The 22,769-nt window shown below is 33.8% G+C and overlaps 1 protein-coding gene across 7 annotated transcripts in view; it reads left to right on the top strand.

The window, feature by feature from the left end:
* TBL1X (transducin beta like 1 X-linked) overlaps positions 1 to 22,769 on the top strand; it is a 356,084-nt gene that overhangs the window by 300,231 nt on the left and 33,084 nt on the right. For all 7 annotated transcript variants that reach the window (XM_023500346.2, XM_031959014.1, XM_031959013.1 and 4 more), the window contains 2 exons: positions 6,625 to 6,889; positions 22,528 to 22,660. In XM_023500346.2, the coding sequence (XP_023356114.2) occupies positions 6,625 to 6,889; positions 22,528 to 22,660 (398 nt within the window). The remainder of the gene's footprint in view (positions 1 to 6,624; positions 6,890 to 22,527; positions 22,661 to 22,769) is intronic.

The raw sequence follows: 22,769 nt of genomic DNA, 5'->3' as shown, positions 1-22,769 counted from the left end.
GGGACAGTTGGTTTACTTTTATTCATTTTTTTCCCCATTTTTTTGAGTCTGCCTTCATTTTAGGTTTCAGAGATATGGTTTTCATCTGAACAAATTTTTCATGGCCTTCTAGAGTTTCAACAGAACTCTAGTTCTCAGCTATATCCTTGAATACCTTCACCCACACTCACCATTAACCTTACATCATCCCTGCCTTCCCTTCAGATATTATTTTCATATACTAGTGGTTCCCAAACTTTTTTGAGTGTAAAAATCCTTTTTTAATATTAAATAACTTCATAGACACTAATCTAATACTACCAATGGTAATTGTGGAATCATTGGTATCCATTTGGTTAAGAAAATAATTTAGATCTTTGCTTGCTTCCCAAAGGGGAAGGGAGGGATTGGAGAAATTTTTGAATTCAGAATTTTTAAAAGGAAAATTACAAGAGAAAAAAATGATGTTAGCACACAGGTTCTATAATTTCAGCAAGGAGAACTTCCTACTCCACTCGGTATTAAGTCTTTGACATAAGTAAGTCCTAGAGAGTATTTCAAGTCACAAGGAATTTGTGACTTACCCTATGTCCTAGAAAATTATCTGAGTCAATTAAAGAGAAGTTAAGTGACTTGCCTTAATTCAAATAGTATCAGAGGCAAGATTAGAATCTAGCTTTTATTGACTCCAAGCCCAGCACCCTACTCTGCAAAACAGAAAGCATATTTAAAAACATCTACCATACATTCAGTAATATTTTTAGATATAATTGTATTTTATTAATCACAACAGCATTTAATTTCAAGATAAAAATACCAGTATCAGATATTCATTTGGTATAGCAAGGATATGTTTCCTTATTTTAGTGTATAGACTGTGTTAGAAGCCAATAAAGAATGAAATGACCATCCTTGGTATGTATATAGATTAGAGGAATTCTTACAGTAATTCTGTATCTTTTCTCCATCCCCCCCACCACAAGGATGCTCATGCCACAGAGACAGAATCACTCCTTGAACACTTAAAAACATCATCACCTTTATCTTAATCCAGTTTCCACAACTGATAGAACCAATCACTTATCCCCTCTTTTTGAAACTCTGAAGTATGATAATGTTCGCAAGGTTATCATGGACTCCAAAATATTTTAATAAACTTCCCTCCCAAGCCTGCTAAGTAATCAATATTGTTATAAATCTCCTTAATCATTTCCCTCCAGACTCAAGAGCAGGACAGTTTGCCTAAAAATAATCACTTTCATCTTTGCTGTTAATATAACATCAATTAGGGCAGCTTTTGTTGTTGTTTGTTTCAGGAATGTTGCTTTTAGATGCATTGACAGACCAGCCATTCTTAGCATTCTGATCCTAACAACTTTTTTTTTTGATATTTTATTTTTCCAAATACCTGCAAAGACACTTTTCAATATTCACCTTTGCAAAATCTTTGTGTTCCAAATTTTTCTCCCTCTCTCCTCCTTCCCCTCCCCTCCATCTAAAGACAGCAAGCAATCAGGTATAGGTTAAACATCCTAACATCTTTCAAACCTTCTTCACTATCCATGTTTTCCTATTCTTATGTTCAAAACCACTTGTCTTTTCTACTTCTATTTCTTTTTCTCAGATCCTTAATCTCCCCCCACATCCCCCATTTTTTAAATTATGGAAAATCTCTTGCCTATTTGTCTCCTTTCCCCATAATATCTTATCTTCTAAATTGGGCTGTCTGCCTTCTCTAATGATCTCCTCCTTCTTTTATCTTTCTTTATCCACAAGTACTTGTTTAGGTCTCCTTGTGTGATCTCCTAACTTCTTTCATTTTATCCTCTCTTCTTATTGTTGCTTTAAGTGCTTGATCAATGTGGGATTTCTGTTCTATCCCATTCTCAGGAAACCCTCCTATCTTCTAAAATACGTCATGAAATCCAATGGAACTGGAACCCATGATCTCTTGGGTCCATTCTTGGGATCAGAGCATCAGTTTAAAAATAAATAAATAAAACAAAGGATATTTAGTCCAATTCCCTCCTTCTCACCTCCTTGTATAAACATGGAAATTAAAATTTCGCAAAGTTGTACCATGTGTGGTCACACAGGTGACCATTAAAGATCATTAAAGATATATGAGAGACAAAATGAAATAACTCCTCATGTATCACTGATGTCTGTAGAAGTTAAAGAAAAAAGGAGTTGGAGTTTTTTAAATGTTTGAAAGAGTTTTTAATAATTAATTTATATAGTTACTGCTTTTAATATAAGTATTGCCAGAGTCACATAAGCACATATCCTTTTTTTTTTTCCCTTTGGGTCCTGCTTATATTCAAAAGAAACATGTTTTTCTGATACTGCAGACTGAATCTAGTCAGTTCATTGCTGAAACTGTCACAGTGAAAACATTTGCAAAAAAGTACTTTCTAATGCATTTATACATCAAGTCAGGGCCAGCTCTGCAGGTTCAGATTTCATATGGTTACAGTGTGTGAATGTGCTTAGACTGAAAGGAATTTTATGCTGTGTGTGGAGAACTGTGCAAAGTAAGAAATTTAAATTGATGTAGAAGCAAGCTAGGAGTCCAGCAGAGAGGAAGAGCTCATCCAGATATGAAATTTAAATATTTCTGTAATTGTTCAGTTAACAGAATCAATATTAGGCCAAGGTCTAAACCCATGAATGGGTTTCACATTCACCTTAAATACAATCTTAATCCAAGGTTGGTAAATAACTTATTTCAATATATGAAATAAATAGATTCCATAGGAGTCAGGTCTGTATTTATGTAGGGTGAGTTAGTTCTTGAAAACACTCCTGATTTGGATTTGAAATCTTGAAAGAGCTAATTTTACCACATCTAAAGGCTGATTATTCATAGATTCCCCCACCCCACCCCACCCCCCAGGCTTGCCATAGTATAAGCTCCAAAAAATTATATCAGCTTTAGTACAAAAATGTGCACTAGTTTCTAAATTTTCCTTAGTATATAAGAGTACTTATGAGTTGATTTGTCAGACGTGTTAAATACCGTCTACTGTGTGAGAAATAAAATGGCATAGGATATAGAGGACAAGTCTTCAAGTCAGACATACGTTCCAGGATTGCAATTACGCTTTCATTTCATCACTTCCATTAAGAAGGTTTTGTAGAGGAGGAGTTGAAACCTTAATTGGGATGTGGGGAAATGATAATAAATAACAATAGTTAACATTTACAGAATACTTATTACATGCCAAGTACTTTACTTAGCACTTTACAATTACTATTTCATTTGGTCCTCACAACAGCTCTGGAAGGTAAGAGTTATCATCCCCGTTATACAGATAAGAAAACTGAGGCAAACAAAGATTAATTAGTGATACCCTCACAACTGTCCAGGAAGTTAAGAGTTATTATCATCTCCATTATACAGATAAAGAAACTGAGGCAAACAAAGAGTAATTTAATGACCTGACCAGGGTCACACAGCTAAGGAAGTATCTGAGGACAGATTTGAACTCGGGTCCTCCTGACTCTAGGCCTAGTCTACCATGTGACCCCGATGCTCATCAGACATGAAAAAACAGAATAGCAAAGGCAGAAGAAGAATGGGGACAATAAGCAGACCATTTGGTCTGAAATGTAAATATTTAAAAGATTACTAAAACAAAACTAAAATGGTAGATTGGAATCAAATTGTAAAGGGCCTAGAACATGATATCAATCCCTGGCATCTCACCACACTCAGATCTCCATAACATTACTAGATAGGCCTAGTTTTTACTTTTTGAAAATTGAAATTAAAATTTCAATTAAAAAACTTTTTTTTCTTTTAAAAAATTAACTTTGTCCTTACTTTTTGCTACTGTGCCTCCTCGAAGGTTTCATTTGTCTTGTTCCCCCTTATTAATTTTTTTTCCTTAAAATATATTTGGATACTATTTTCATACCCCCAAAATTTAATGATCAAATTTTATATTTTTGTATATAATTTGTATATTTTATGTGTATGTATGTGTGACAGTGTATATATAATTTTATATATCATTGTAAATTTTTGTCATAGTCTTTCCTGATGCCTTGACGTGCCAGTGTCTTCTCTCCCAAAAAGATTACCTTATAAACATGCTTTTTTAATATGCATATACAGCATACATATATTTATAATTATATATTGTATTGCTTATATATGTACTATTATAATTTTATAAAATACAGTGTACACTATATGTTGCATATTGTACAACATGCAGTATATGTTGTGTGTAGTATAATATGCATGTATAAGCATTTGCATGCATTTACATGCATACCACTTTCATTATTATTTATACAGATATGTACATATTAAGCAGCACTCCTCTATACCTGTTACATATGATATACACAGGCATGCATTATGCTGAACAACACACACATATAAGTAATACTACTACATATTCACTACATACATTATTATATAATGTATATTATATTATGTAGCATAATAAAATTAAGTTATTAAATCATGATTATAACGTGGGCATATATAAACAGTATTTCTACCTAATTTATTATATGTATTATTATATAAATATAAATATTATATATACTTGTTACATACACACACTACAAGCATTATTATATACATATAATATATATTTGTTATGTACAGACATATGCAATATAGATACACACAATGCTACTGTATACAGAATAATAATATTTGTGGTATGTAATGCAGCAGACATTTTAAGTAATAAGCATGATTTAATAATTATAGCCCATGCATATATAAGCAATACTTCTATAATTTACAACATGTATCATTGTATACATATAATATAGACTTATTATATATAAACACACAACATTCATTATTATATATATATAACATGTACTTGTTACATACAGAATACAATGTATTCCATATACAAAGTAATAATTCATGTGATATGTAATATAGCATATATTATAAGCAATAGCCATGATTTAATAATTATACCATGTGTATATAAGCAATACTTCCATATAATTTACTGTGTGCATTATTATATACATATAATATATATTTGTTATATGCACACTATATGCATTATTATATAAAATGCATATAATATATACATGTTAGGTAAAGACACAATACTGTCACACACAATCTACTATATACAGAATAATAACACTCATGGTATGTGATATAGCAGACAAGCAATAATTATGATTTAATCGTTATAACATGCATATATAAGCAATACTTCTACATAATTTACTACATGCATCCTTATATACATATAATATATACTTGTTATATACAGACACACAATACAGTCTCACACAGTGCTACTATGTACAGAATAATAACACTCGTGGTATGTAATACAGCAGACATAAGCAATAATTATGATTTAATCATTATAACATGCATATATAGGCAATACTTCTACATAATTTACTACATGCATCCTTATATAATATAATATATACTTATATATAGCTACATAATTTACTATATGAATCCTTATATACATATAATATATACTTGTTATATACAGACACACAATACAGTCACACACAGTGCTACTATATACAGAATAATAACACTTGTGGTATGTAATACAGCAGACATTATAAGCAATAATTATGATTTAATCATTATAACATGAATATATAAGCAGTACTTCTACATAATTTACTACATGCATCCTTATATACATATAATATATACTTATTATATATAGACACAATATACTACCTAAGGAATAATAATTTATGTAGTATGTAATACAGTACACTTTATAAGCAATAATTATAATGTAATAATTATAACATGCATATATAAGCAATGCTTCTACATAATTTACTACATGCATCATTATATATATATATATATATATATATATATATATATAAAATATACTTATTATATATACACTACATTATTAGATATATTCTTATTATATAGACACCATGATATTACATACAGAATAATAATTCATTTGGTATATAATATAGCACACATTATAAGCAATAACACTACTAATTTACTACATACATTATATACATGATTATAATATATATATTATATGCCTTTACACAAGTAGTACTGTTGCATTTCTACTACCTGCATTAATGTGCATGTGTAGTATTTGCATATGTAAACAATGCTGCTACATATATAATGATGCATAGGGTGTGTATATAGTATGACATTCATATAAAGAATACCTCTACATGCGATATGCCTCATAATGCCCTCATAATGTAAGGAGCCTCTGTGTAGTAGTATGCACTAATTATTAGGATAATGCATGGAGTATGTAAATAGCAGTTTTGATTATTTATATGTGCCGTCACTGAGGAAAGGAGCATTTGTCCAGTGCCTGACGCAGAGAATATTCCTAACAAATGCTTATTGACTGAAGAGAAAGTCCTGACTTTGGAATTAAAGGACCTGACTTAACCCCTCTCTTAGACGCGTACCTTCTGTGTGACTAGTGGCCAGTATCCTTGCCTATAAACTGAAGGGGTGAGACTAACTGGCCTTTGCAGCCCTTTCTTCTCAAAGCCCGTGATCCTTCGGCCCTGGGATTGACGCCTCATGTCCACTGGAGATTGCCCCGGACTGACCTTTCCGAAAGAATCGCCCCTCTCTCTAGGAAAGCGCCTGCTAACCGCCAGCGTGGCTTTCTCTTCCAGGATGGTACAGTCTTTGATGGTCGCCCCATAGAGTCCCTATCGCTAATAGATGCCGTGATGCCTGATGTTGTACAGACCCGACAGCAGGCATTCAGAGAAAAACTAGCTCAGCAGCAAGCCAGTGCAGCAGCCGCCGCCGCCGCCGCCGCTGCCGCCGCCACCGCCGCCACGGCCGCCGCCACCCCAGCAGCCATCTCCCAGCAGAACCCACCAAAGAATGGAGAAGCCACTGTGAATGGGGAAGAGAACGGGGCACATGCAATAAGTAAGTGGCCACCTGCGTTTTCTCTCTCCAGTGGGAAGGAAAGTGCCAAAGTTGAAAAAATTCCTTCTTAGAATTCACCTGTGGAGCTCCACTCTATTGTAGCGCCCACTGAAAAGTTCTGAGATGTCCTTTAGTAGGAATATTTTCTTTACCAGTTTAGATCTTAGTAGATAGATAGAAGGACGAAAAGAAGAAAAAGAAGAACAAAAGGGGGAAAGAAGGAAGGAGGAAAAAGAAGTGAAAGAAGAAAGAGGGGAAGGGAGGAAGAAAAGGAGAAAGGAAATGGGGGGAGAAGAGAGGAATAAAGACGGAGAAGGAGGGAAAGGGAACAGGAGAAAAAAGAGACTTAATAAATATTTATTAAGTGAGGTACTTATTAAGGACTCCACATGTGCCAACCCAGTGTACTAAGCTTTTAAAAAATAATTACTTCATTCGGTCTTCACAAAATCATAGGATCTTACATATATCTGGAAGAAATCTTCATTGCTACCTATTAGTTCAGTCCCCTCATTTTACAGAGAAAGAAACTGAACAATAACTTGCCTAGCTAGTTAATTGGTTGAATCTAAATCTGGATTTGGTTTCTCTAATTCCAGAGTCCACATACTTTGCACCAGCTGATGAAATGGTGAACTTTGAGTTGAGGCACATATGAGCTGTGTCATCCTGAGCAAGTCACTTGTCACTGGGCCTCTGTTTTTCCATCAATAAGAGCACCTATTCCTAAGAGTTATCTGGGGATCCGATATGTAAATTACTTTACAAACATTATTATTATTATCACTATTATTCATGCCTCCAGATTTGACCAGCCTGGTCCTCTGACAATAGATATTGTAGAACTATATCCAAAGCATTTGTAGTCTTAGAATAAGACACAGAAATTGTACTTTGCTAGCTTAGCCTCCAAAACCCAGAGTCGGTTCACCACCACAATGAGGCATTTTAGCAGGATTTTAGGAAACAATTAACAGAGATTAGGTCATTTGGTCTAAATTCACAGCTAGTTCTTTAATATCTTTTATGATATCCAGCTTCTGCTCAGACATAATTAGTGAAGGGGGAGTTGAGTATCTAAGAATTTCAATTTTATACCAAAAAAAAAAAAAAAAATCATTCCTTTATTCAGCCCAAATCTACTTCCCTATAACTTCCACCCATTTTGGTCTTTGTTTTACCCTGCTGAAACAACACAAAAAAAGTTTATTTGCTCTCCCCAATAATTAACTTTTTGGGCATTTAAAGGATCTAAATCTTCTTTTTTTCTGGGTTCAGTATTCCAGGTCTTGATCAACCTTATGAACATTTTCACTGTCCCTCTTAGTGTGGTACCCAGAATGAACACATTGCTCACAGTGTATTCTGATTAGTGCAGAATATGGCAGAATTATTTTCTTTTTCTTTTGACAATGGTATTGCACTGTTGATTCATATTGAAGGCAACTAAATCCCCTTGGTCATTTCCAGAAGAGCTATTCTTATAAACACTCTTCTCCATATTATACTTATAATTGATATTATTATCCTAACTACAAGGATTTATATTATAGATATTATACTTCATTTTCTGAGTTTGTTCCTATCATATCTTTTTGAATCTTCCATACATGTTTGCTATCCATCACCTTGGTGACATCTCCACATTTGGAAAGGGTAACATGTATCTTTGTCCAAGTCATTATATTAGTGCTTTCCTGCTGAGATTATCTCCACTCTATCCAAAATGTATTTTGTTTGTATATAGTGTCTCTTTTATTAGATTGTGAATTCCTTGAGAACACTGACTAGCACTTGCTAAGTGACTTCACTTAAACCTGATTGCCTAAAAAAAAGCACACAACAAAAAACACCCATATATGTTATATGACAGCACAAGTCAGTCTCTCTGAACTCTCTCAAGTTTGTCATCTAAGTTGGCAATAATAAAGAAACAACCTATCTCAAAAGTTTATTGTGAAGGAAACAAACACCTTGTTAGGTAGGCATAAAGTACTATCACTATGACATGTGATCATCATTTCATTTATTTGCTTAATAATTAAAATTTTTCCAAAATCCATCTTTTCCCCTGTTGTCACTTTCTCTATCTCTTGTATATTTCAAAAAACCAACTAACTGGAAAAACAACAACAACAACAACCTTCTTCATCTCATGGGCAAGCTGTTTTAATAGTTGATTCATCTGGATCCAAAGACTTGAATCTGCTGTGTAAAAGCCTCAAAATATTCTCTTACCATTTGTCTGGATGCTTCAATTCCTCCTTAACTGAGTTTGTTATGCCCTATGTCATCTGAAGACCATTCTTTTTGATAGAGAAAGAAACAAAATTAGAGTTTGGTGATTCAGCTTCTTCTCTGTCACCTGCTAATATTCTCCCATCTGGTCTATAGTGTAGGCCCAACACTTTAATACTCTTTTTCTAGAAAAATATTAAATAGAATTTTTAAAATCTGCTTGTTACATGCTTAACATTTTTGGTAAATCTCAGCTTATTTGTAAGTCTTTCTGACACTTTATTGACAAAATTGTTGTTGTTATAGAGTTATTTTTCAGTCGTGTCGATTCTTCATGATCCCATTTGGGGTCCAGTCAAAGATATTGGAGTAATTTGTGATATCCTTCTCTAGCTCCTTTTATTGAAGAGGAAACTAAGGGAAGCAGGGTCTTTTATTTGCCCAGGGTCACCCAGCTACTAAAGTCTATTGGACTAATTTTCTTGAGTTCCTTTCAGTTTCCTTTAAGTTTAATATACCAATAAGATTACCATTCAAACAGGTCCATCATTAATCAGATGATCTTAGCAAAAATTGACTTACCAGCAGATATATGTCTATATATGTATATGTTTGTTGATATTTATGTGCAAAGAAATACATATATATCAATACACACAGAAGTTTCAAGTCCTTATCATCATTATGTCTTCCTTGTCTGCAAACTTTTTTATCTGTATTAGAAAAGCATTCTCAATTCTCACCACCACCACCTAACAGCAGTATTTTAACACATTCATATCCGTCCTTTTTTTCCTCATCCAAAAAGTTTCTCAGTTTTTCTTTAAGTCTAAGATTTGTGAATTTCTTTACAGGTTTATTATCTTGATACACAATTAATCACTCAGTGAGCATTTAAGTACCAGTTATGGGTTAGGCACTATGCTAGGTAATAATAATAATAACAGTAATTGTGCCAGTAACTGTGCTAATGACTTTGTAATGATTTTCTCATTTATTCCTGTGAGGTTATGATAATAATACAATTAATAGTTGACATTTATATAGCACTTACTATGTGCCAGGTATTGTATAAAGCATTTTACAAATATTCTCTCCTCACAATAATTTTTTGAGATAGATGCTATTATGATCTCCATTCTACAAAGGAAAAAATTGAGGCAGACAGAAATAAAAGGACTTACCTACTATTATCTAATAATTGGCTAAGACTAGATTTAAACTCAGATGTTCCTGATTCCAGATCTGGCACTCTATTCCCTAGCTGCCCAACAAAAACAAAACATTTCATGACAGCAGGAGTTTTCATTCTACTGGGAAAGACAAACATATAAAACACATTTATCTCTTCTATTTTGTAAGGGTTAGAGCACAGCGCCCCTAGAATCTGAAAAATCTCATAAAATTGTTTGGCCCTTCCTTTGTACCAGATAAGCAGTCTGAATTATTATGGTATTAAAAGATAAAATGTGTTGATATTATACAGTACTATATATGGTTTTTATGAATTTCTGAATTTCTAAACTTTTTCTATGTTGTCTACTAGCCTTGAGGCATCATCTGTGGCTTCCACAAAATTCCCATTCAATTTTTTGAGCTGACTCATGGTATATTGCATCTGTGATGAGAAAATCATAAGGTGGAAGGAATAATTTGTATAGGATTTACCAAAAGCCTCAGTGTAGTTTTAAGCTAATAAGACATTGACTGTTGGAATCCTCTGTAACTATGTGGTACTAGGGGGCAAAAGGGTGGGGGCCTCTCATTGAACTGTCCCTTGAAGGATATTAGGAGTTCTGAAAGGCAGTCCATTTCCAAAATTAGTTAGAGATTTAAGTTAGAGAATTATGTATCAGAAATCATGAGAAGTCCTGTTTGACTGAACCATAGCATACATGAAGGGGAGTACAATGTAATCAAGCTAGAAAGATAATTTAGGGCCAGGTTATGAAGAGCTTTTGAACACAGAAAAGTTTCTATTTGATCCTAGAGATGCTATTCAATCTCTGTTAAGTAAGGGACTGAACCTTGTCAAACCTGACTAAAAATATCACTCTGGCAACTATGTGGAGGACAGATCAAAGGAGTAGGAAAAGGACTGATGTGTAAAGAGAATATTTTGCAATATCTTTTTGTAGTGGCAAAGAACTAGAAGCCTAGGGGTTGCTCATCAACTGTTGAGGAATGATTAGAAAGATTAAGATATATAAATGTAAGTGAAAGGGATGGTTTCAGAGAAAACATGTGTAAACTGATTCAAAGTGAATTGAGCAGAACCAAGAGAACAATTTACATATAATGGCACTATAAAGACAATTTTGAAAGATTTGATAGCTTTGATCAAAATAACAATCAACCACAATTCAAAAGACCAATGGTTTTTTGTATCAGCCCATCTCCTGACAGATAAGTGATAGACTCATAATTCAAAATAAGACATTTTTTTGAATTTGACCCATGAGAAATATTTTTCTCTTAAGTTATGCATAAATGTTATAAGGATTTTATTTTTCTTTCTTTTTTCCCCAATGATGGGATGAGATGAAAGAGAAATGATTTTTATTAATTAAAAAAGATTTAACCTAATTTTTTAAAAAAGATGGGACTAAGGTAGTCATCTCTGACACTCCATTCAGCAGGGCATATTTAATTATGGGCAAGTCACTTAAAACTTCCTCATCTATAAAATAAGAACTTTGGATTTAATGTCTTCTAAGCTCTAAATTTATTATTCTTTGTTAGGTCTACATCCTGTAATTTCCCCCTCAATAAGGATTCACTAGTTCCAATACCATTGTTTCCTTCTAGTAACAAGATTCATTGTAGTTATCAGAGTCTGTGAATACATTTTATTTTTCTTAATTCTTATTTCAGACCGTCATGGCTTCTAATTTAATGTGGTCTCTGAAATTTAGATATACCTTTCTTCACACCTCACAGTTTAAAAAAAATGTTAAATAATTAACCTAAGAATTTCATTTAACTGATTAATGAAATCAATAGCTTTTGCCCTAAATCCAAAAATTCCATTTCTGATAACCACAAATCCCATCTCAGTTTTTTATCTTGGATGGTCTCAATCAATAGCTTAGTGAAACCTATCATTTCAGTGGATTTCCTCTTTCCAGATCAGGTTCAGAGGGTGTGGATGGGTTTGTGTGAATGTGTCTACGTGTCTGATTATCCTACTTATATGACAACTGTGTTGCTTGTTTGAAGATTGTGTTCCTTAGTCCAGCTGTACAGCTGTCAACAGAACTGTATAATTGAATTGATTATTGCATTGATGGCTTACACCATTCAGACACCATAGCCCTTACTCCTATGGCCCCATGGTATGTAACACTTGACAGCTGTCTGGGATTAGGATGCTGCCTACAGCCACACCCTGTAACAGCTTGACCAAAATGCAGCAAGTACATGTATATAAATTCAGAGAAAACAATTTTTTGACTCACAGATCAGATGGGGAATTTATTGCAAATAGTAAACATAGCTCATTATAGCCTGGCTTGGAAGAGTCTGTATTTAGGGTAAAATTAAGGAGACTTAATAATAGTCATTTCTACAGACACCACATAGAGAAATAGTGAGATATATATATATATTTGATATATTTAGATAGATATAGTTATAATTTGATTGATGTTCAGAAAGAGGTAAAAATAAAAGAGGAAAGTGTGTCTGAATCTGTATGATAGTATATTCTTTTAGTTACCAACCTTTATAAAATGAATTTTTTCTTCTTAAGTGGCTCTGTGTGTGTGTGTGTGTGTGTGTGTTAAAGAAAAGCTTTTTTAAGTGCCTACTCTAATGCAAGGCAATGTGTTTGGAGCCAACTCCAGATCTTAAGGACTCTTAAGGTCTTTTAGAAGGATCCTGCTCATACAAACATAATTAAATCCAATATAATTTTAAAAGTTACCCTGCAAGGTTCTGAAAGAGGGTTTTACATAGGAAGCACTTGAGTGGAACCTTGAATTATTGGAGTTCTGAGGGGCAAAGATAAAAAAAAGATTTCATTTCAGACTTAAGAGTGACCCGTGAAAATGCATGGAGATAATATGCTGATTTTATGAAATGCCAGTCATTGTAGGGCCATAGATTTGGGAGCCAGAAGAGATCTCAGACGTTAACTGATCCAATAGATGAGGAAACTGATGGTAGTCAACTATATAAAAAATAGTGGAGAGATAAAAAGAGAATTGAAAAAAAGACCATCATCATATTTAACGGTTAAGATATGACTGATAACTACCGTGGAAAGAGCAATTTTACTCAAGTGTTAGAGTTAGGAGCCAGTTTATGAGGGATTAAGAAGTGACTGGGGACAAAGAGTTGAGGATAGTAAGGAAATGAAAGTAAAAAATATAGATGTTTTTCCTAAACATTCAGTTATGCTAGAACTTTTTAAACTTTTTCTAATTGCAACCCTTTTTTGCCCAAGATAAAATAGATATATAAATCAAACATTCACTGATCATAAATCTCATAATTTTATGACCCCCTCTTTTAAACTTTTTCTACTAGCAACCCCTTTTTGCCCAAGATATAGGTATATAAAATAGGTATACAAATCAAACATTTGCTGATCATAAATCATAATTTCATGACCCCCCTCATATTCAGTTATGAGACTCCATATAGAGTCGCAGACCATTGTTTAAGAAGCTGGGAGTTATGTGGTTCTTTCCCTTGTACTTTGGTTTTTCTTGCACAACATGACAGATATGGAAATATGTTTAGAAGAGTCTCACATGTTTTACCTATATCGGATTGCTTGTTGTCTTGGGGAGGGGAAAAAGAGAAGGAAAAAAATTTTGAAATACAAGGTTTGGCAAAGGAATCTTGAAAACTATTACTGGATATTTGGAAATTTGGGGAAATGTTTGGAAAATATTTTTGAATTTGAAAATTTCTGGAAAATCTTTGGAAAAATAAAATGCTATAAAAAAGTGGGGGGAAAGCTGGGGGAGAGAAGATCAATCAAATGAAAGGTTTTTTTTTTTTTTAATTATGATGGGCTAGATATGAGTATGTAAAAGGATAGAAGGAGGCGATAAATAGTGAAAGATCAAAGGTGTCATGGGTAGTGATCATTGTGAAAGGGACCAGAAAGCTAGGAGAGCCAGTGATATGGAAAAGAAAAAGAGTCAACCTCTCCTCAGAGACAAAGGTGGACTAAATGAGGTGGGAAGGTGGGAAGCAGAGAAGGGGGGTTTCATGGGATATGGCTCTAGATTTCTCAGGAAAGAATTAGAGAAGGAACCTCTGCTGAGAAAAGGAAGTAGACAGGGTGTTCTGAGGGTTTAAGAAGAGAGGAGACGGTTTGGAACAGCTGCTGGGAAGGAATGCATGAAGAGTTCACCATGGAGTAATGAAAAGACTTCTATGTAGCAGTCAGAGCACAGATGAGATAGGATAACATGAATTCCTTCCTCCAAGGTATTCCATGACACCACAAGAGAAACATCCCGATTGCTCTCTTTATCTTCAGGAAAAAGCAATTCCTATCAGTGTACATTGAAGATTTTTATGTCTAAGTGCAAATGAGTGATATTTAGTCTGATTAAAGTCTGCAAAATATTAAATTACACAGAGGAAAAGGGCAAAACGTTGTTTTGAAAACCTTAAAGAGGATAGCAAGATGGCAAAGTGGATAGAAATCCAGCCTCAGATATTTGATACTAGTTGATGAATCTAGGCAAGTCACTTAACCAATCCACTTCACAGACACCCATAACCCCCCTCCCCCCAAAAAAAAGCCTTTGAGAAAATCTCCTTAAATAACAGTGGTGTTATTAATTGCAGGTGATATGGAAACTGATTTAAAATTATTCATTAACTGGAACTATTATTAGATTTCTGATTCCCTTTATATGTCAAGGAGACAGGATGTCATGGTGGATAAAGTTTCTGACTTGAAGCCAGGCTGACCTCCTGCTCTTGACTTTTATTAAGTATATGGTGCTGGGTAAACCACTTAATCTCTATAAATCTCAGGCAACTCTTTTAAGACTGTAAATTATATAGAGAGCATTTATATAGTAATTTAAGGTTTGCAAAACACTTTATATATGTTACAGCAACACTCCAAAGTAGGTGTTGTTATTATCCCCATTAAACAGAAGAGGAAATACTGAGAGATTGACTTGTCCAGAGTCATACATCTAAGTAGTTGAGGCACAATTTAAACTTAGATTTTCTTAACTCTTAAATCCTACACTCTATCCATGGATCTACTCTCTGCTGCTAGTGGTAGGTAGAGTGTGATTTGTGTCTAGGATTTAACAAATTAAAGCTTTTTCTTTTCAAAATACATGCATTGATAATTTTTCAACATTCACCCTTGCAAAACCTTGTATTCCAAATTTTGCTCCCCTTCCTCTCACCTCCTCTCCTAGATGGCAAAGTAATCCAATATATGTTAAACATTATCACTGATTTTCAAAGGCTTTAAATTAAGGTGCTCCTGAAAAAGGCAAATGGGTACCTAGAAGTTTGTTCCAGAAATTATCCTTTGGTTTAATTTTCTGTCTCATTTTGCAGAGGCTAGAATTATTTGTCGGCCTTTCTTTCTTAAATCTAGTCTTCCCAAGAAACACTGTCTTAGTCCCTGGCAAATAATGTAGAGTTTTTTTGGTCTTTTGTTGTTTGTTTGTTTGTTTTTAAGTACCCTAAATATTGCCTCCCAAAAAATGCCTAGTAGGTTCTTCTTTTGTTTGGAAAATGATGTAGAAGTTGCCAAAAACAGACGATAATTGTTGTGTCCTAGAACATCCATCAACACATCACAAAACAATGGGGACAGCAGCTATTCAGAAAGAACAGGATTGTTTGAACTGAAGCTTTCCAAATAAGAGAGTGTTGACATTAGAAACATTGTGATTCCTGATGGACAGCTCCCAGAGAAGAGCCTTCCTGAAAGGGTCTTATCTTTGCAGAGAAATGAAATTCAAGCCGTCACTTGCCTTACAACTTCCCAATGGATTTCTCTGAATTAGGCTGATTGGACAAGACATTAGTCTGATCTCCCTTACTGATGGTGGTGGTATTGTGTCACCAATGGCAACATGTTGGTGTCCACTCTAAGAAAGATTAGAAATCAGAGCTTTAAATATAGATTCTGCCTCCCATCAACCATGTGATTGATAATCAGCAAGATACTTTATTATTCTATATCACTTTGTTTGCTAAAAAAAAAAAAAAATTAGTTTGTTTTATATCATGGCTAAATTCTCTTCGAACAAGGAAATCCTGTCATTCTAAGACTGATGGGATGATAACTGTTGTTTGCACAGATAACTTTTCAACATTGATCCTTGCATAGCCTTGTGTTTTAGATTTTCCCCTTCTTCCCCCAACCCCTCCCCTAGATGGCAAGTAATCCTATATATGTTATACATGTTAAATCCAATATGTGTAAACCCATTTATACTATTCTCTTGCTGCACAAGAAAAATCAGATCAAAAAGGAAAGAAAATGAGTAAGAAAACAAAATGCAAGCGAACATCAAATAGAGTAAGAATGATATGTTGTGATCCTCATTCAGTTCCCACAGTCCTCCTCTCTCTGGGTATGGATAGCTCTCTTGGATGACAACTTTATTATATATTTAAATGGAATAGCAAGTTGTAATAGATTTACAGTTTTATGTGGTCTTTTAAAAAATATATACTATTTTCATAACTATTATTAAAATGCTCATTTGACCCCATAAATATAAAATAAAACATTTTGTAAAGAATGTAAAGACTAATGGAGGGAGGAAAAAAGGAAAATTCACAAGAATTTGGATAACATAAATAACTGATTCACCTGGCTCCTAGAGGAAGATTCAGAGTGTGTTGTGGGGATAACAAAACACAGAAAAGTCATCAAACAGAATGAAGTCAGCAGAAACAGAATTACATGCACACTAACTGCGACTCTATAAACAAAAATCAAGAAGTAGGGAAAACTAGGCCAAAAATGGCTGATTTTAGTCTGGCCTGTGTGGGACCCAGAACAAAAGCATTTTCTTTGAATTCTTAGATGTCTGTTAGATTGTTGGTTTGTTCTGCCTTATTTGAGGATAAATTTGGGATAAAGTTTTTACACCCTTATTCTTCATGAACATTTGCAAAAAAATTAAAGGAAAAAATCATCCATCCCCAATGATATAAGAATGCTCATTTAACTTGTGAGATATCAATTTTGCTTTCTTGTGACATCTTTCTTATCAGATAACAGAAATATATCATGGCTGCTGTTCAAATCTAAACTGATATACTGATGGTGTCATACCAGGATTCAGGAGATATATGTAATTATATATCAGTATGTACTAGCACTATGTTCTAAATACATACAGCAGTATGTATTAGATCAATATGTTAAGAACAATGGAGATTAGAAATCAGTGACCCTTAGTTTGAATAATTCCAGGTCTGCAAATTAATAACTGTGAAACTTTAGGTAACTTATTTAATCTCAATTTAACCATAGAATTATCTATAAAAATAAGATTGTGGACTCCAAAGGGAACTGCTGTATCAGCAGTTCTCAAACTTTTTGGTCTCAGGAAATATTTGTACTCCTAAAAATTGAAGATTCCCTACAGAATTTTTGTTTATATAAGTTACATATCTGTCATTACTTTAGTGTCAGAAATTAAAACATTTTAGTATTGTTTTGTTGTTGTTAAAGTATTGGTCATGTTTGACCCCTTTTGAGGTTTTCTCGCAGTTACTTGAATGGTTTGCCATTTCCTTCTCCAGCCCATTTTACAGCTGAGGAACTGAAGAAAACAGGGATAAATCTCTAGACAAAGATAGTGTCTGAGGCCGGATTTGAACTTGGGAAAATGAGTCTTTGTGATTCTAAACCAGTGTTCCATACAATGTGCCACCTAGCTGCTTTAGCATTATTACAAAAATAAATTTCATCTCAACGACCCCCTTAACAGAAACCCTTCGTGATCCCTGGATCACACTTTGAGAATCACTGGGCTAGATTTCATTATTATTATCACAATATTCTTGTCAGTCATGATGTAAACAACAAATGATAAAAGTAGAATGCAGATAAAACTCTGCAGGCTGTCAGGGAGCCCTAGCCTTCTGCTGAGGTAGCCAATATCTGCAAATCCCTGACTTGCTCAGAAAGCAGTCTATACTTGCTGACAAAAGGAAGGCTGCTTAAAATTATACCTGAAGGATAAATGCTCATGTTCTGAAATAAACAATGAAATCCTTGAGATTTCTTGCTGATACCTAGTGAGATTCCTAGTGTGAATTCAATTTTCTGTTTCCTCATTCCTAGCCTGAACCTCAACTCCTGATCAGTACTCATCCGTTTGAATTCTTCTATCAACTCATTCTATTTCCTGCCCAAATATTATATTTTTTCTGTGTGCCCATGTCTAAATTGATGCTCTAGATACCAATCTTTGGCTTATAGATAGATTTTTAAGCACATTTTCCCTTGATTTTGACTGATGAATTACAACCCTTAGCTATCTGCTGAGAGCTGGAAATGTGTCCATGCCTTCTAGTTTGCCCTGACACCCTAGATTTTAATTTGGCCTTAGCATTGGGACTCATAATTGTACCCTTACTTGGCTTTCAGTTCTATATTTTCCTGTCCTTCCATGTATACTCATAACCACAGATCTCTTGCATCTGATCCCATCTCTCTGTTTGCAAAGCCATTTCCCTAGATTATCACATCTCATTTTTATATCATATCTATTATAATCGCATCCTAATTGGTTTCACTGCTTCATAACTGCCAAATTGCTATTTCTAAAGCTCCAACCATGGTCTTCTCTTGCCCAATAAACACCAATGGCTATTCCTTGCTTTTCCTCACATGATAAACTTGCATCTCTTTTTTTCTGTGCCCCATTCCTAAAATCTTTCTTTCCTCTCCCTCTAGAATCTCTAGACTTCTTTGAAGAAGTAGTTTCTCTTATGACTTTCCTGCCCTCCCATAGATGCAAATATCTTCCTTAAAAAATTAGCTTGTATTTTTAATATACAATTTAGTATAATATATATATATATATATATATATATATATATATATATATATACACATATTGGCCCTCCTTGAGGACAGAAACTTTTTCATTTTTTGTTTTGTATCACTAGCATCTAATATAGTGCCCAGGAAGTAATAGGGTCATTTATTGACTGACTAATTGTTTATTAAAATATGCAGGTCATTTGGACCAGGGGTGTCAAACACATGATCCACAGGCCACTGATGGAGCCCTAATTCTCCCAAACGTGGTCTGAACCAGATTAAAATGTAATTGGGAAATACTTAATAAAATAATTTTTAACACACACATATATATATATATATATATATATATATATATATATATATATATATGTTTTTCTAAGTCATTATATGATCTTCAGGGATCCTTATATATGGTTTAGTGACCCCCATTTCTTATTGAGTTTAATACCACATGAGTCTAGGTTTCATGAACTTTTACAAAATATTTTAATAACTGAATTTCAACTTAGCTGGGTTTTGTTGCTGTTGTTTTATATACTTCAAAAACATTTTGTAAAGAAAGTGTTTACAAATTTCACAAGACTATTCAGAAGAGACAAAAGAACCCCTTATTTAGACATTTCATTATAAGCTTCTGATAAATGAAGAATGAATATGAATCATCACATCAACTCAATTGAAGCAAGATCCATCATCTTCAAGTACTATTGTGAACATGTTCAGTCTCATTTTACTCAGATGGGATGTGATTAGGATTTATTTGATTAAAAGTGGTTTACAATCCTACTAGTTAAATACAGAGAACCAATTAACTGAATTAACATTGTATAGTTAGATTTGCTTTACTGTAGTATATTAGCCTGAGGACAGTCAGATAGTACAGTGGATAGAGTGCCTGATCTGGAGGCAGGAAGACTAATCTTCCCGAGTTCAAATCCAGGTTCAAGACACTTACTATAGATGTGTGACCTGCACCAAGTCACTTGACATTGTTTGTTTTAGTTTTCTCATCTGGAAAATGAGCTGGAGAAGCACTACATTTTCTGCCAAGAACACTCCAAATAGGCTCATGAAGAGTGGAACATGTCTAAAATGAGTGAATAAAACTGCCACATAAATGTTCCAGATATTCCCAAATTTTAGATGAGAAAATTCATATTCAAAGAGGTTAAATATGTGTTGGAAGTAGGATTCCAACCCATGTTTCTGCTGTCCAAAATTCAGTGTTCATTGTAAGGTATAAATTATCAATACCTTTTCATCTGATGACACAAGGGATGCTTATAGACACAGATATCTTAATGTGCAGATAGAGACATACAATTTTGGAGACTTTAAGACAAATCTTGAATCTTTATCAATGTGTTATTCTATGTTCTAACTCTGCTAGAGTTAAAGTTGACTGTATCCTCATCACAGCCAGCAACAAAATCCATCGGAGCTCGAAACAACCTTTCATTAATCTTTTTAAAACCTTCCACCAGGCAGAGTAGATGCTTTGTACCAAATTAAATGAAACATTCTGTCAACAGTCCATACAATCCAAATAAATTTAAGAAGTTCAAGTCAGAACAAGAGTTGGGTAAACTTTGTCATATTGATTTTCCTGTTGAGATTTATTGATGCCTTTTGTTTGTTACCTCATAGTAATTTTTGGATACATGTCTCCCTTGTTATGTCCCTCCCCCCACTCAGTGAACCAGCCTTTCATCATCATAACAACAAAAATAACAAGGTAACCAAACCAATCTATACAGTGACCAAATCTGAAAGTGTATATGTAATATTGCATACTCCTGGATCCCCCCCTTCTCCAAGAAAAGGAGAAAGGTTTATTTCTTTACAAAATAAAATTTATATATCGTCTATTTTTATATCATCTATACACTGATATCTGCATTTATAGGGATCCATTTCTTACTTTAAAAAAAAGAAATTAAAAAAAAATTCAGTGTAGATCATAGCATAGTATTTTCACCTTGTTGTTGTTGTTGGTTTACTTGATTTTTTTTTTCCTTTTTGATCCGATTTTTCTTGTGTGGCATGATAAATGTGGAAATATGTTTAGAAGAATTATATATGTTTAATCTATATCAGATTACTTGCGGTTTAGGAGAAGGGAGAAAGAGAAAGAGGGACAAAAATTTGGAAGACAAGGTTTGGCAAAGGTGAATGTTGAATACTATCTTTACATGTATTTTGAAAAATAAAAAGCTATTATTATAAAAGAAATAATTTAGTAAAACTAAGCAATATAGGAGAAAAGTCTGACATTATAATCACCACATGCCTTCATTATTAGAAATATCTCTGATATTTCTAATGGTGCTCCAGCTCATTAACTAGTTCAACCTCTACATTTTGCATTGTGAACTGCCCATTAAATATGGCATTAACTACTCTATGGACCAGATTGTTGAGATCTAAGACTTGGTATTTCTGAAAAGGGGTGAAAAGAGCTAAGATTTCTGGTTTTTGTCTTACTACACATTTTTTTCTTTTTCTTTATAATCATTTTTTGTGAGAAGTAGGAGAAGCTATTTCCCTCCCTTTTTCTTTTCCCCTTAATAATGCCTGTACCAGGAAGATCTAATAAAACTTCTGAAAAGCATTTAAATCATTAAAGGTTCTTTAGAACAGGACATTTTAACCTCATTTCATTTCATTTCAAATCTTTTCACCTCAGAAATTTTTACATGACCCCGGATATATAGGTATATAAAATAAATATAAAAATCAGATATTTACATTATGATTAATAAATCATAATTTTGCAACCCCCAAATTCAGTTATTAGACTTCATATGGGGTTATAAGCTTTAATTTAACAAGCTGGACTCTAGAAGAGCCTTGGTGGGAGTATTTTACATGACAGAACCAGGGTTCCCCCACTTTCCCACAATAGAGACTGATTTTCTCTAAGAGGCAAAAAAAATAAAAAATAAAAAAGAAGAAAAAGAAAAAAAGGTGGGATTTGATTCACTCCAGCTTCACTTAATGCCATTTTTCTGTTCTCCTGAGATTATAAAAGAGTCTGTCCATGGGATATCAAAATCCTCCAACATGGTAGATGTCTGAAGATTAAACACTTATACATGATAACCTGCCCTGATGACCAAATGCATTTCCATGTGATATGAAAGAGGGAGACTGACAGGAAGTGCCATTGTATCTTTGTTGAATATCATTGTTGTGTTAGGACAATTTTTTGTTAACTGTTCAGTGATGTAGTGCCCCATTTCATCCCAATATTGAACCTCAGCTAACAGGATATTGATGTTAGGTGCACCCCTAACCACAACTTAATAGTGACTAGTTTGGTTATATTTTCAACTTTATTTTATTATTTATATTTTAAATCATGTATTTTTTATATCTTTTATTACAGATAATCATTCAAAACCAATGGAAATTGATGGTGATGTGGAAATTCCACCTAACAAAGCAACAGTCCTTAGGGGCCATGAATCCGAAGTGTTCATTTGTGCCTGGAATCCTGTCAGTGATCTCCTAGCGTCTGGGTAAGGTCATAGCTAAAGCCGTATATATCTCTCATACTTCAGCATCCCCTGCAGCTTAAGGGATGCCCAGATTGTATAATAACTACATTTTGATTTCAAAGGTCTCTAT

Source organism: Sarcophilus harrisii, chromosome 3 (genome assembly GCF_902635505.1).
Source record: "Sarcophilus harrisii chromosome 3, mSarHar1.11, whole genome shotgun sequence".
Classification (NCBI taxonomy): Eukaryota; Metazoa; Chordata; class Mammalia; order Dasyuromorphia; family Dasyuridae; genus Sarcophilus; species Sarcophilus harrisii.
This window is presented reverse-complemented; position numbering and strand designations above follow the sequence as displayed.